The sequence below is a fragment of the Cydia amplana genome, chromosome 14 (genome assembly GCF_948474715.1).
Source record: "Cydia amplana chromosome 14, ilCydAmpl1.1, whole genome shotgun sequence".
Classification (NCBI taxonomy): domain Eukaryota; kingdom Metazoa; phylum Arthropoda; class Insecta; order Lepidoptera; family Tortricidae; genus Cydia; species Cydia amplana.
Window position 1 is genome coordinate 10,186,892 of NC_086082.1, and position 15,190 is coordinate 10,202,081.

Below are 15,190 nucleotides of genomic sequence, written 5' to 3' on the forward strand. Positions count from 1 at the left end.
TTTTATTCTGTTTTTAGTATTTGTTGTTATAGCAGCAACAGAAATACATCATCTGTGAAAATTTCAACTGTCTAGCTATCACGGTTCGTGAGATACAGCCTGGTGACAGACGGACGGACGGACGGACGGACGGACAGCGGAGTCTTAGTAATAGGGTCCCGTTTTTACCCTTTGGGTACGGAACCCTAAAAACGGTGCACTTCAATGCGAAAACTTGCCCGAAATAGTGTTTTTAGGGTTCCGTAGCCAAATGGCAAAAAACGGAACCCTTATAGATTCGTCATGTCTGTCTGTCTGTCCGTCTGTCCGTCTGTCCGTCTGTCTGTCCGTCCGTATGTCACAGCCACTTTTCTCCGAAACTATAAGAACTATACTGTTGAAACTTGGTAAGTAGATGTATTCTGTGAACCGCATTAAGATTTTCACACAAAAATAGAAAAGAAACAATAAATTTTTGGGGTTCCCCATACTTCGAACTGAAACTCAAAAATTTTTTTTTCATCAAACCCATACGTGTGGGGTATCTATGGATAGGTCTTCAAAAATGATATTGAGGTTTCTAATATCATTTTTTTCTAAACTGAATAGTTTGCGCGAGAGACACTTCCAAAGTGGTAAAATGTGTGTCCCCCCCCCTGTAACTTCTAAAATAAGAGAATGATAAAACTAAAAAAAATATATGATGTACATTACCATGTAAACTTCCACCGAAAATTGGTTTGAACGAGATCTAGTAAGTAGTTTTTTTTTTATACGTCTTAAATCGCCTAAATACGGAACCCTTCATGGGCGAGTCCGACTCGCACTTGGCCGCTTTTTTTTAACCATGGCATCCTACAACGTTGGCTTCTGTCACATGACCAATCTACGGAACGTTTTCCCAAGAGCGCTATCTTCGTTGAGTTTTTAAGTAAGTATTTTACCTTATTGACATTCCTGGTGGTTTTAATGATATTCAAATACCCAGTAACCTTCAAACAACCGAGAATTATAAAGCCGTAAAGTAGATAAAACAATCAATCGAGCTTCGATCAGAGACTTTGCGCGACTTCGACAAACATTTAAAGATAAGGAGTATCAAGATTTAAGACTCGAACTTTTCTTCCATTTTTTCACCCTTTATATTTTCAGGTTTATCAATAATCAGAAAATTACTTCTATCTTGACAAGTTATGAAAGACGATGGTTATCATAAATTTTATAGAAACTGACGCATTTTATTTAACCTTAGTCATCAATTCAAGTTAACTTTGTCAGCAAGATATCAAATGCGAAGTTGATTCCCATGTAAATTCTCATAAGTCGTTAACTATTCATATAGAGTTATGATTCTGTGCCTGGCAGATCGGAGGGAGAATATATAAGCATATATAGTTACGGACAGTGTAGCCTGGCTACCAATTACAAAAGAGAGTCTGTTTAATTAAATAATTGTTTAGGCGATCCTTATAAATGTTCTTTGTTTGTCATTAAGCCCTACAGTTTTAATTTAATAATTAAGAGTGAACTCAATACTCAAGAGTGACAAGCAGAATCCGTTTTACCCATCTCAAGCCAAATTAATAAGCGTTGTTGGTTTATAATAAATTCATGCATCAGTATATTACATTAAAATAACATGAAAATTACCAAGAGTGAGAGGATGACATAAGATTTATGAAGGTTACAAGTAACCCACCAAGGGGAAGACAAGTCCAAACATGTCTGTGGAAGTAGAACAACGGAGGGGAAAACGCTTTTGCATAAGATCAGCGCAAACCGGAAGATTGATGTGAAGTGTCTGGTGCATTTTATTGACGATCTAGCTCGGGAATTCTAATATTTTATCACTTTATAATATTTATTTAACTTGTACCTACTATGGAATACTCATACTACATACTCAGTATGGAAAAATATTTCATTTGGTATATAAGGACATCTGCAATAATATACACTTTAGAATGCATGGTGTTTTCCATATCCAGTGAGGTGAATATACGTACATTTTATTGTGATAATAAGAGACCTACCAGTCCTACCACACACAGTCTCGCGAAAAATATTGGCTGACCCATATGAAACACCGAAGTGGTGTATAAAACTATTATACCTACTCGAAGGATAAAAAAAACTTATACATATTTGAGTTAATGTAACGTAGGTGTAGATTAACATACTGGTATTTGTGCAGTAATCTATTACATACGCCTCAAGTGTAAGAGTGTGGACCTCCATGTACCATAGTAGTGTATTTATCACGAATAAAATGAGACAAACAAACCTGAACCATTCATCATATTTGCACATCTTCATAGATCAAGATCACATGAGCCAAGGTTTTGACAGAATCAAAATGGCAGTGGTTAGCATGTCACAGTCCGCAGGGGAATCTGGCACGGGGCACGGCAGGCTCGTGTATTCGAGGTAATCCCGGGAGGGTTGGCGCTCTATGAGTTCTCTCTCGACTCGTGAGTTGAATCCAATGATGGGGCTTAGCTTTGCTTATTACGGGCGGCTATTTATACCTTATTGTGGATTAACCTACTCTGACAAGCCGGATCAGAATCTTTGAGGAGAAAATCGGGTTATAGGGTGAACGAACTTGAGAACAAAAAATACCTATCTGTGTTGAAGTGTTCGCTAGTGGTGTGCATGGGGTTTTAGACCAAAGTCGGCAGACTGAAAAAATGCTCTTACTAGTCTTACTACTAAACACATGAACCTTTTTGCTAGTATCAACGCTGGCTATCAATTAGCAACAGTAGTTTCATGTTACTAATTGGATAAAGACGAAATTAATGGGTAAAATAAAATGACAGGGTTTTAAAGTATTTCAACGTAATTTACGATTGAAATACTAACTTCCATTTAGTTATTTCTGTATTTTCTCCCGCTAACAAAGTGTTTGCCTAAAGCTTGATTAGTACCAAATAGCATTAAGTTCATATATACATGACATGACTGATACCTCGTTTTTAATAATTAGGTTAGTATTTAAGTAAATAAAATGTTCATGGCCATATTATTTAGTTTCATTTTGTTTCTAAACCCACCTATATAAACTGTATTCTACACCAAAACAATAGTTTAAATAAATAATATAAGTCAAACAAAAGTATTGAAATATGAGAGAGGCGAATTGATGATCAAAGGAGCAAGTATCATACTGACCTGACAGGTGTGGTGGCGCCAGATCCTGCCCGCGACGGAGACGCGAGCTCGGCGCTGGGCGGCGTCGCGTGCGACACCAGCCATGCGTCTACCACCTGCCGCGTCGCTTTCCTGCCGAAAAAAACAATAATAAGGCTTTGGTCTTTGGTTCATGTCGTGCGCTGGGTCCTCAATAATTACAATACAACCTGAAACCAGGGCACAGGGCGGACACGCCATACATCAAAAATGATTTGCGTTTATATGTGTGCGCGGCACGTCTGTACACGCGTCATTGAGTTTCTGACGGAATCCTGAATTCCTGACATGCTCTCAGTATAGCGACTTACGCACACATTCATGTCGCGGCCTGTCGCGGGCGAGGTAATCCGAATCGGGGCGGGGCGGTGCGTGTCCGTTCTGTATGATAATACTATTACTTATTCTGTGACCTGGGCCTAAAACATCACCGTTCAAGTATCACTTATTTTCCCACCATTAAAACTCGATGCAGCGGTCACGGGCGCGGAAAACACCCGCTTGCTCCGAATGGATGCCCACTTACGCTCGCAACCACTATTTTAGTTCCCGTTTCAAATAGCATTTCAAACTCATTCTACATCGAGGTACCTCGCGTTAAATCTGCGGTCAGGTTTAAGCGGCTTTCTAAATGGCAGCACTTCATTGTTAAGGCAAGCTTTTGTATCTGATGCTACGAGTGAACGCATTTAAAATAAATTGCAGTGCAGTGCAGCGCTTGGTTGACAGATGAAGACTAACTGTCAACTATTGCATTCATGCAAACGTGTGACACGTGGGTATTGGTAATAGACATTCACATAAACCACAATCACAAAGTTGTAAACAAGCAGTCTGCACCGCTTCACCTCGGTGCGTTCCAGACGCCGTTGGTTATAACAGTGTAAATTATTAAACAAGAAAATTATCACTGTAATTTACTTGTCATCGCGTGGATCAAGACAATTCTGAGGATTGAGACAGTTAACGTTTGTTTACCAGACGACGTTTCCTTTAAGAACGCAACTGTTCATAATCATAACAGATCAGACCATAACTGTCTACCTATTTTAAGTATAACGTTTTCTTTTATGTCATCACACCTAATAAGTATAAGGAAGCGCTGGTGGCTTAGCGGTAAGAGCGTGCGACTTGCAATCCGGAGGTCGCGGGTCCGAACCCCGGCTCGTACCAATGAGTTTTTCGGAACTTATGTACGAAATATCATTGGATATTTACCAGTCGCTTTTCGGTGAAGGAAAACATCGTGAGGAAACCGGACTAATCCCAATACGGGCCTAGTTTACCCTCTGGGTTAGAAGGTCAGATGGCAGTCGCTTTCGTAAAAACTAGTGCCCACGCCAATTACTGGGATTAGTTGCCAAGCGGACCCTAGGCTCCCATGAGCCGTGGCAAAAATGCCGGGACAACGCGAGGAAGATGATGATGTATGAAAAGTACATGTATCAAAAACACACATCTGTTAATTTCAGTAACAGCGTTAGTCAATACTTCTTTTATACGCGACCCGTGACGCATGTAAAACATACTTCACAAGACTAAAATAACTTGAAACTTGTAAACACACGCCTTCAGCGTACAGTCTGAAGCGAACCCTTCAACATCAAAATGTTAAGTAATTTAAGGAAATGAGCTTAAAATAAACTTAACCGTATCTGAGCACAACGGAAGATTACGAAGTTGGCCGAAAACTGTAGGAACTGGCAAATCACGTTGGTGAACTTAGGAGCTAACGAGTGCGGAGTTCCAAACTCGATACTGGTACAAGTATGGCACTCAAGTTAAATATTCACTTTAACAAGCTGCGACACGCCTCCACTGCTCTAAAGGAGCCTAATGATGCTCACTAAAGTGTTGAGCAAGTTTCACTCAAGATGGCTGTGAAATGAAAATGTTGGTTCAACGAAACATCACACCATTCTTATTTCTATTAGTGTTACAGATATATTTCAACGTACGTGCTAGCATATTAGCTAGGTAAGAGAAGATATTAAAAATAGGATATTATTAACAAACTTTTAAATAAAGAGGCGAGAAAGAGGATATTAATTAACTTCCACCTTTGAACTCCGTTATAATAATCGATTTTGTAAAGTTGGTATTTGTTTGAAAGTTTTACACGTTCCCTGTCCATGTACACCATATAATTGGTGTTTAGGGGAACAAATAATGTGTTAAAGCACCTCCGAAGCATCATGTTTCGTAAGACCGTGATGAAGCGACTACAATTATTTATTTTTAAATAAGCTCTTTATTACTAATAACAGTAATCACTATCCAAATCGGATAGACGCCTACAATACTTATATTTATACTTAGTGTTTTATCAAATCAATAGTCGCCGAAGTCTGATGCCTTTACATAAACAAACTGTAACCACGTGCTACATCACAAAGGCTTGAGATCTCATTACGGCATGGCCTACTTCTGAACGTTGGGCTGCGGTCGAGAATAGTGCGAGGATGGAAACCATTCGGGAATGAAACATCCTCCAATTAAACGCCATGTTCACCGTTTTCGTGTCAAAACCTCGTTCTTGTTCGTATGAACCTTAAACAGAAGTATCGACGTAAGTATATGATTGAATTCACGAAAGCTGGCGTGGCGATATTTGCATACTTTGCAAATATCGCGTTAGTTCGAATCAACCTAGGTATAGGATCCAACAAATAATTATTTAATTTAATAACCTTCATTAGAAACACACCTATTTAATTAAAAAACTACATTCATTCACGAACTATTCAAATTACTACCAACGCTATTATCTCATTCCACCAAAATTACGCGTCATTAAATGTACGTGGGTGTAATTGAAGTAATTGATTGGCCATTCATTACGCTTGTGCACGTTAAGTTTGATTTATCGAATCACTCACTGCTATTGCAACTGAATGTCACTTGTTACGCAATGCAATTGTTGGGTAATCCTTTCCGGTTGATATACAAAACATTCAGTCATAATAAGTTACAGGGCTGGTTGAACCAATCACAAGTGGCACCTGTCAGCGTATTATGTAACATAGAATGTTCATCAGTGTCCACTGATCAACAGTCATACATAAAGGGACCTTTAATTTTGCGGCTAGGTGCCGAATAATTTTTGATTGATAGTTACGCCGTCGAGTAGATTCTATGTTCCAAGAATAATAGTGTCGATATCAGTAATGTTACTAATAAGGCGATTTATGGCTTAGATAACTAAGATAACACTGAGTGTGTTAAATATTCATTGGTCAGAAAATCTGTAACTGTTTTTTCGTTTGAGCTCGCAGCCGCAACCAATTGTTCAGCGCGCTCTGAATCCGCAGTTGCAGTTTTGTGGGATTAACGCGAATGGCATTTAATGATGACATGGCTCTACATACCAATATGTATGCATGTAATGAACGGCTTAACCCACAGTCGTACGGCTTGCGATTGGCTTTCCGACGTTGTCGGTGGAGAACGCTTTACACAACGATTATGATTATATGTACTTCCTATCCAAATCCAAGACAACAATATAATTTACTGAGCTTTACATTTTAGAGATATAATATTTTAAAACAATTTCGCACTGTCCCTCTCACTCGCTACGCTATCATCCCCCGCCATCCCGCTCCGACATCGCTCCTCAGATACCCGTCATTACATGTTTTTGTGTTAGTCCGAGTCACACATATTTTCGCCAAAATAGTGTTCCTCTAAATATCTGTGTGTGTATGTGTGTATGTTTCGATTGATGAAGTAGGGTGAGGTACGTTTTTGAAACAGAACCATTTTGTGAAAAAATAACAACACAACAACAAGTGTGGTGCTTTAATAATTATATTCGGCGCGGTAATAAGAATGACATGTAATTATAGGTACTTGAAAATATACGGTCAATTCAAAAAAGTGACTCAAGACTATCAGTCACTTCGTAACCTTAAAATCCTTAAATTGACAAGCAGTCAGTGATTTAATTACTTAACATGGCAGATAATTTGATTAAAAACATCCATTTCATGTTTACGAGTCTCCCCCGAGTCCTGAACTAACATAAACCGTATGATGTTTCAGCCCAAGCCAAAGTTTACACTGGTAAACCTGCAACACGGCAACAATGCAAAGTTATGTCTGCTTATCGAGTTTTAATGAGTTTTGGGAGCCCGTGTGTTTAGTATGCAAGCAATGGAAGCTCCATTATGCTCGTAGGTCACTATTCCATCTGAATACAAGTGATGCAACTTGAAAATCACTAATCCCTTAATGGTTACGGATCACATTGGCAAATTTATAAAAATTCAGTTTGTATTGCAGCCATATGCAGCTTCCACTGACGTAACTGTATTATCTGGGCCATCTGGGGTTATCTCTAAGGTTAAGTGAAGGTCAGCGTTTCTGGTCAATGTTAATTTACAAGGACTTAGTGTCCTTATTTCACAGGAAACATTATGTGTCTGTTACTTTTGAAAGGGTCAGGTTTTGAATGAAATTAACCAAAATGAAAATTACATTAAATAAATGTTCAAAACATACATAGCTATAACGAGATATATGTACTTATATCAACGCTATAGTATTTAATTAACCGACCCTCATGACAGACGCCAATCGTGCTAAGACATGTTCCAATATTGGCAAACTTAGCACACACATCTGTCCATCACAGTGACATGAGAAGTCTAATAAATAGGTCGAAATAATTCTCCCACAATAAATAATAGGATAGGTATATATAAGGGCTATACAGTGTGTAAATCCAATACGGGCGAATATTTAAACGGTGGTTAGCATAGGACCTAAAAAGTATATTGAGATAGATTTTACTTAGAAATGCATTGAAAATTATAACCATACAAAATAATTCGGCCCGCAATGTAATACACCACACACGTTACGGGATACGAGCTTTTTAAAGTAACTGTCAACGCTTGTTGGCAGTTACTATGAAAAGCTCGTATCTCGTAATGTCATTATCATCTTGTTTCTTAATGTTTACAGTACATTGCTGCTCGGTACATGTGGAAAAAATCAATCACGGGGTCATAATTAAGTGTAACTTAAAAAAACATCTTAATTAATGATAAGACGGGTAAATTCTATATCTGGTTTAATTTATTGCCCGTATTTGACTTACACACTGTATAAGGGTTCAAACCCCGGCTCGTACCAATGAGTTTTTCGGAACTTATGTACGAAATATCATTTGATATTTACCAGTCGCTTTTCGGTGAAGGAAAACATCATGAGGAAACCGGACTAATCCCAATAAGGGCCTAGTTTACCCTCTGGGTTGGAAGGTCAGATGGCAGTCGCTTTCGTAAAAACTAGTGCCCACGCCAATTCCTAGGATTAGTTGCCAAGCGGACCCCAGGCTCCCATGAGCCGTGGCAAAAATGCCGGGACAACGCGAGGAAGATGATGAAATGATGTATATACACCGTGTTTTTCTTTTTTGATTTTTGTTAATTTCAAGGGTGCATTCCTGAGCTTAAATTAAGTATCTTTCTCAAAGACACAATATTCTAATTAACTCCATTTCGGAGATAATCAATAATTTATTTTTTTCCTATAAGGCCTCTACAAGCGTGTACACTTGCCTTAGGGCCGGTTTACATATTGATTAGTGTTTAGAATGAGTTCATACATTTGCTACTAAACTTAAGTACAATCTCGGTCGATCGATGTTCGAAATGACATTGATATGTCACAGATTTCAATTGTTTGGTTGAGTTAAATGTAATGCCCGTATTACAACAACGCTATATGCTAAACGTTTTGTAAAAAAAGCAAAAAAAAAATTTTTGTTTGAAAATTAATTATGCCATTTAGTTCTCTTAAACGTACTTAACCAGTGGCGTACCTAGGGTTTTGGAGTAAGGCAAGCCGAAAGATATGTTTTCGTAATAACTGTCCAATCTTCACTCTTCGGACTCAAATGCATTCTGCTAGCCTAGCGTATCGAGGCGAGCTAATCATAACGCACTAAGGGCATACGGCATACTATTACTAGATAGAATTTATCCACGAAATTAATTTAACGACTTTACCTTGCCTTCGTTGAGTAATACGTGGACACATTTCATACCGTCACAAGCAACAACTTCATCCGTTATTAACGAATTAGACACTTATAAACACCAGTAACACCACAACAAACGAACAAACCCAACATTCACTAATTCATCTTTTGTTTCGACTAAATAATAATACACTTGAAGTCAACGCGCATCAACTCGCGCTCGTGCAAACTTATGCAGCTAACTTCACACCAAAAGCCAGGCTTAAATCGCCGAACAAAAGTGCTATATATACCAATAAATACTTACATTCATTATATGGCAGTTTGTAGAGCGCCTAAGAGCGGGACGAAAAAGCAAGCCCGGTTGCAAGCCGACGAGTGCGAGCAGGATAGCGAGCATAACCTGCGACTTATTTCTTTCGCGCGGAAGTGGCGCCACGGCAAAAATTTGCAACACGCGCCGCGGCCGGAGAGCTGTGGCTTGAATTTAATAATACGATGATACGGGTTCTTTTGGCGCGCGGTTTTTAAACTAGTAGTCCGCCCCGAACTGAGAACTCGCGGTTCGTCAAAAAGATCAATTGAAAGCAGTGCTACTTAGTCCAAGATGGGCATTTCGTAATTGAATCCTGATTCCACGATTACTTGAAATTACTTTTTAATCTGATTACCGATTCCCAGATTAGGTACTTTGTAATGTAACAATACCGAATTACTAAGTACAATTCCATTTGAGGAATCAGGAATCAATTTCTCGAATATTACAATTACTAGTAATTGGAATCAATGTCGATTCCTCATTACAGGAATGCATTACTTGATGCCTTTCAGATTACATTTCGTACTACTACTATCAAAAGTACATTTCGATAGTAGATATAGATGTTGTTGACTTACTAGGATGCATCTATATCTTATTTGAAACAGGTGCGCAGATTTCGAATATGATGACCATGACCTATAAACGACATCCATGACGACTTTTATGACATAGTGCATGGCCGCCATCTTCGATTCCAAAATAGGCATCATTTTCGAAATTTGCGCCGGGCCTAAACCTATAAAACGACATCCATGACGACTTTTATGACATAGTGCATGGCCGCCATCTTGGATTCCAAAATAGTCATCATTTTCGAAAACTGCGCCCCCTAAAACCTATAAAACGACATCCATCACGACTTTTATGACATAGTGCATGGCCGCCATCTTGGATTCCAAAATAGTCATCATTTTAGTCTTGTTATGTTAATAAGCACTTACATGATATTTATCCTTTTCACTCTTCCTTGTCTAGTCTCAAAATTGAACTTAAACGTAAATTGTTTTAGTTTAAATATTAGTTTAGATATTAAAAATTGTTTTAAATAGGTAACAAAATGTATAAACGTAACTTTCTGATTGTCCTACCTTCCAAATAGTGAAACAAATTGATGACTACTTGTCTTATCCGATAACACTAAATTAGATATTGATGTTAAACCTATTTTCCAATATTCTACGTACCTACCCTCTATATAACTTCACACAATACTGTTTGTTTTGAAGACTGGTAAATATAATTTAAGTAGGTATGGCTCATAATTTCAAATTTCTTTTTCTTTCTGCGGTTATTATGTATGTTAACATTATTTACTCATTAATGAACCTCCAGGTCTGTTTCTTAAGTATGTTAAGTACACTACATTGTACAAAAAATCCATTTGCATTATGTGACTGTTTGTGTTCTAAATAAATTAAAAAAAAAAAAAAAAAATAGTGCATGGCCGATATTTTGGAATCCAAAATGGTCATAATTTTCGAAATCTGCGCCCCCCAAAATCTATAAAACGACATCCATGACGACTTTTATGACGCAGTGCATGGCCGCCATCTTGGATTCCAAAATAGTCATCATTTTCGAAATCTGCGCCCCCTATAATCTATAAAACGACATCCATGACGACTTTTATAAAATACTGCAAGGCCGCCATCTTGGAATCCAAAATGGTCATCATTTTCGAAATCTGCGCCCCCTAAAACCTATAAAACGACATCCATGACGACTTTTATGACATACTGCATGGCCGTCATTTTGGATTGCAAAATGGTCATCATTTTCGAAATCGGGGCCCCCTAAAACCTATAAAACGACATCCATGACGACTTTTATTTCATAGTGCAAGTCCGCCATTTTGGAATCCAAAATGGTCATCATTTTCGAAATCTGCGCCCTCTATTATCTATAAAACGACATCCATGACGACTTTTATGAAATACTACATGGCCGCCATCTTGGAATCCAAAATGGTCATGATTTTCGAAATCTGCGCCCCCTAAAACCTATAAAACGACATCCATGACGACTTTTATGACATACTGCATGGCCGTCTTTTTGGATTTCAAAATGGTCATCATTTTCGAAATCGGGGCCTCCTAAAACCTATAAAACGACATCCATGACGACTTTTATGACATAGTGCATGGCCGCCATTTTGGATTCCAAAATGGTCATCATTTTCGAAACTTGCGCCCCCTATAACCTATAAAACGACATCCATGACGACTGTTATGACATACTGCATGGCAGCCATCTTGGAATTCAAAATGGTCATCATTTTCGAAATCTGCGCCCCCTAAAACCTATAAAACGCCATCCATGACGACTTTTATGACATAGTGCATGGCCAATATTTTGGAATCCAAAATGGTCATAATTTTCGAAATCTGCGCCCCCCAAAATCTATAAAACGACATCCATGACGACTTTTATGACACAGTGCATGGCCGCCATCTTGGATTCCAAAATAGTCATGATTTTCGAAATCTGCGCCCCCTATAATCTATAACGCGACATCCATGACGACTTTTATAAAATACTGGATGGCCGCCATCTTGGAATCTAAAATGGTCATCATTTTCGAAATCTGTGCCCCCTAAAACATATAAAACGACATCCATGACGACTTTTATGACATAGTGCATGGCCGCCATCTTGGAATCTAAAATGGTCATCATTTTCGAAATCTGTGCCCCCTAAAACATATAAAACGACATCCATGACGACTTTTATGACATAGTGCATGGCCGCCATTTTGGAATCCAAAATGGTCATCATTTTCGAAATCTGCGCCCCTCAAAACCTATAAAACGACATCCATGACGACTTTAATGACATACTGCATGGTCGCCATTTTGGAATCCAAAATGGTCATCATTTTCGGAATCTGCGCCCCCTAATACCTATAAAACGACATCCATGACGACTTTTATGACATACTGGATGGCCGCCATCTTGGAATCCAAAATGGTCATCATTTTCGAAATCTGCGCCTCCTAAAACCTATAAAACGATATCCATGACGACTTTTATGACATACTGCATGGAGTGCATGGCCGCCATTTTGGAATCCAAAATGATCATCATTTTCGAAATCTGCGCCCCCTAAAACCTATAAAATGATATCCATTACGATTTAATGACAGTGCATGGCCGCCATCTTGGATTCCAAAATTGTCATAATTTAAAAAAAAATCTTTAAAAAAACAATATTATAAATGTGTAAACCGAGCACTTTCATTTGATACCAAACTCGACCATACTTTCTTGCAATTAACATGACCAGAATAGCAAGACCCCTCACAAATGGCTTTTTAGCATTTTAAGCTCTTCTAGCTCAATAACCTCTTGTTCAAGCCAGCTCAAAATTTAATGACTAAAATATAATGCCCTCGACTATACGTTCACCCAATTTCATTTAAATTAGAATAAATTTACTTAAGTTATTGAGTATCAAACTATCCTTTGAAAGTTCAGCTTAAAAACATTGAAATGCCGGGACGTGCCCCTAGCCAGCCGTGTGTTCAAAGTCGAATGTAAGAACTTCGCTTCGCTTCGCTCGCTCGTTCGATAATCTATATTGATCTTATCACTACATAATTTCGGTAAGGCAACTAAGGCAAGCCCGGCTTTTGGGCTTGTATGGAAGTACCGCCACTGTCCTTAACCATACCCCGAAGTTAACGGAATTCAATAAAAATACGGTGTATAAGGATTAAAAGGGCACGATGCCTTTCTATTACTTTCATACAACCAGCGAAACATCTACAAAACCAATTGTATCTTCTCAATACAATACAATTTCTATCAGAAATTCTGCACTTTCTCAATCAATTAAATATATTACTATAAGAGGAGCCGGCGCATTGTTGTCCATAAATAGCAAATAAATTTCCATACTATCAACTTTTTACTTGATTCAAGTTTAGAAGCTTGTATATTTTAAGATATTATTTTATACCGTCAATACTGTGACTTTACGCAACATTAACGGATGATCTCGGTAGCGTCATTTCCATCAAAGCTACGTCTGATTCGAAGCGTTTTGATAGGGAAAGATACCAAAATGTAGGAGTGATAATAAGTACTTGACCCAGTCTCAAGTTCGACCGATTTTGTACTGTTTTAATTTGAGACCTTAATAAGCAACGGTTTGTCTAATGGGTTGTGCTCTTAAGAATTGTATAGAATATAGCCACGGCTAATTTTTAACCACTGGCCATCAACACGACGTTCCTCAGAAACTGGAACCTACATTGACCCGCTAACGCACCGTTTGTAGATTATTGTAGAAAGATCTCGCCGCATTCTCTCTCAGATCTCAGCAAACCAACCATTCTAACCAACCAAGTAATCATGCACAAACTCCACGTAGAGCTCAGATCCTAAACTAGATTTGCCTGCCTAGATTTTCTCTGTCAGTCATTGGATTTCTATATAGGAGCTTACGAAGTAATAATGCACAAACTCCTTAAAAATCAGACATACAGAATACTCACACACGCGCGCGTACACACACATCATAGTTTCGTATGTTTAGATTATCTTTCTTTAATTTTAATTTTAATATTGTTGAAACTTAAATATAAAATGTCTAACTTGTAACATTACTGACGCTTGTAATTCGGAAGGAACTGGCTCTTGAGACACAGGGACACCTACTTTGAGAGCCAGGAACCAATGCTATGTAACCACTCAAAGTTGCACTAAAGATTTTTTTTTTTATTCTCGTCCAGCTAGGCAATCAGTGCACGCACAATTTGCAGTGACCATGCAAGGCTGCGCGCATCCTCATCCCCTGGAACCATAAAGGTTCCGTCACACAGGCGCGTTTTCCGGGCGGGGCGTATGCGTTTTATATGTAAAAGCGGCGCGCCCCGCTCACGCCCCGCCCGAAAACGCGCCTGTGTAACGGAACCTTGAAGCTCCTGCAAAATCTGCTAAAAGAGAATTTCTCCATCATAGTATAGTATCAAACCAACCTTAAAAAGTAATCATGCACAAACTCCTGATTCTCGTCCAGCCAGGCCTCAGTGCGCGCGCATTCCGCATCGTAGCAGGTGGCCGCGGGCACACCGCCGCCCGCGCCACCTGCCGGCTCCTCTATGCTGCGCAACTGTAGACCTGTAACAATGGAAACCATAGTTTAGAACATGAGCAATTCAATTCAATTCAATCTTTGCAGACGAATATTGACTACTGCAGTCACATGAGGGCGCATGAGCGGGCGAATCAGCTTAAATAGTTCCCTCACCTAAGGAACATATTGCAGTCGCTCCATCGTCAAAGTGGGATCCACGTGAAATCGAAACAATATTTTAGTTTGTACATAAATTTAAGCCAGTGTAAAGGAGCGGTAATTTATATCAACATTAATATATAAAATGATAAATTAAATTATGGGTCTCTAGGGCCCTGCCCAGACACGGTTAGAGGAAAGTGCAATAAAACAAACATATAAATTAAACGTGAATGACCTAAAGGTCGTAAAGGAATTAAATACATCACAAATCTATATGTCCAATTCATGGTCTATAAATCCATTTCGCTACACTCGAGTTTTTCTGCGGAAGGCACATGATGGCTCTAGAATCAAAATTATTGAGTAAATTATATTGTAACATATTTTAGTACATCTCCCTATGCCTAGACAATTATGTTGTAAGAATTTAAGATCTAATAAAATATATCATTTTTATAAAATACAATAA

At 38.6% G+C, this 15,190-nt stretch overlaps 1 protein-coding gene across 1 annotated transcript in view; it reads right to left on the minus strand.

Annotated features, from left to right (window-relative positions):
• The window catches only part of LOC134654136 (dual 3',5'-cyclic-AMP and -GMP phosphodiesterase 11-like), a 207,290-nt gene that overhangs the window by 96,129 nt on the left and 95,971 nt on the right, over positions 1-15,190 (minus strand). The window contains exons 3-4 of the mRNA XM_063509585.1: positions 14,462-14,603; positions 3,154-3,264 (exon numbers count right to left, since the gene is read on the minus strand). Coding sequence (XP_063365655.1) covers positions 3,154-3,264; positions 14,462-14,603 — 253 coding nt within the window. The remainder of the gene's footprint in view (positions 1-3,153; positions 3,265-14,461; positions 14,604-15,190) is intronic.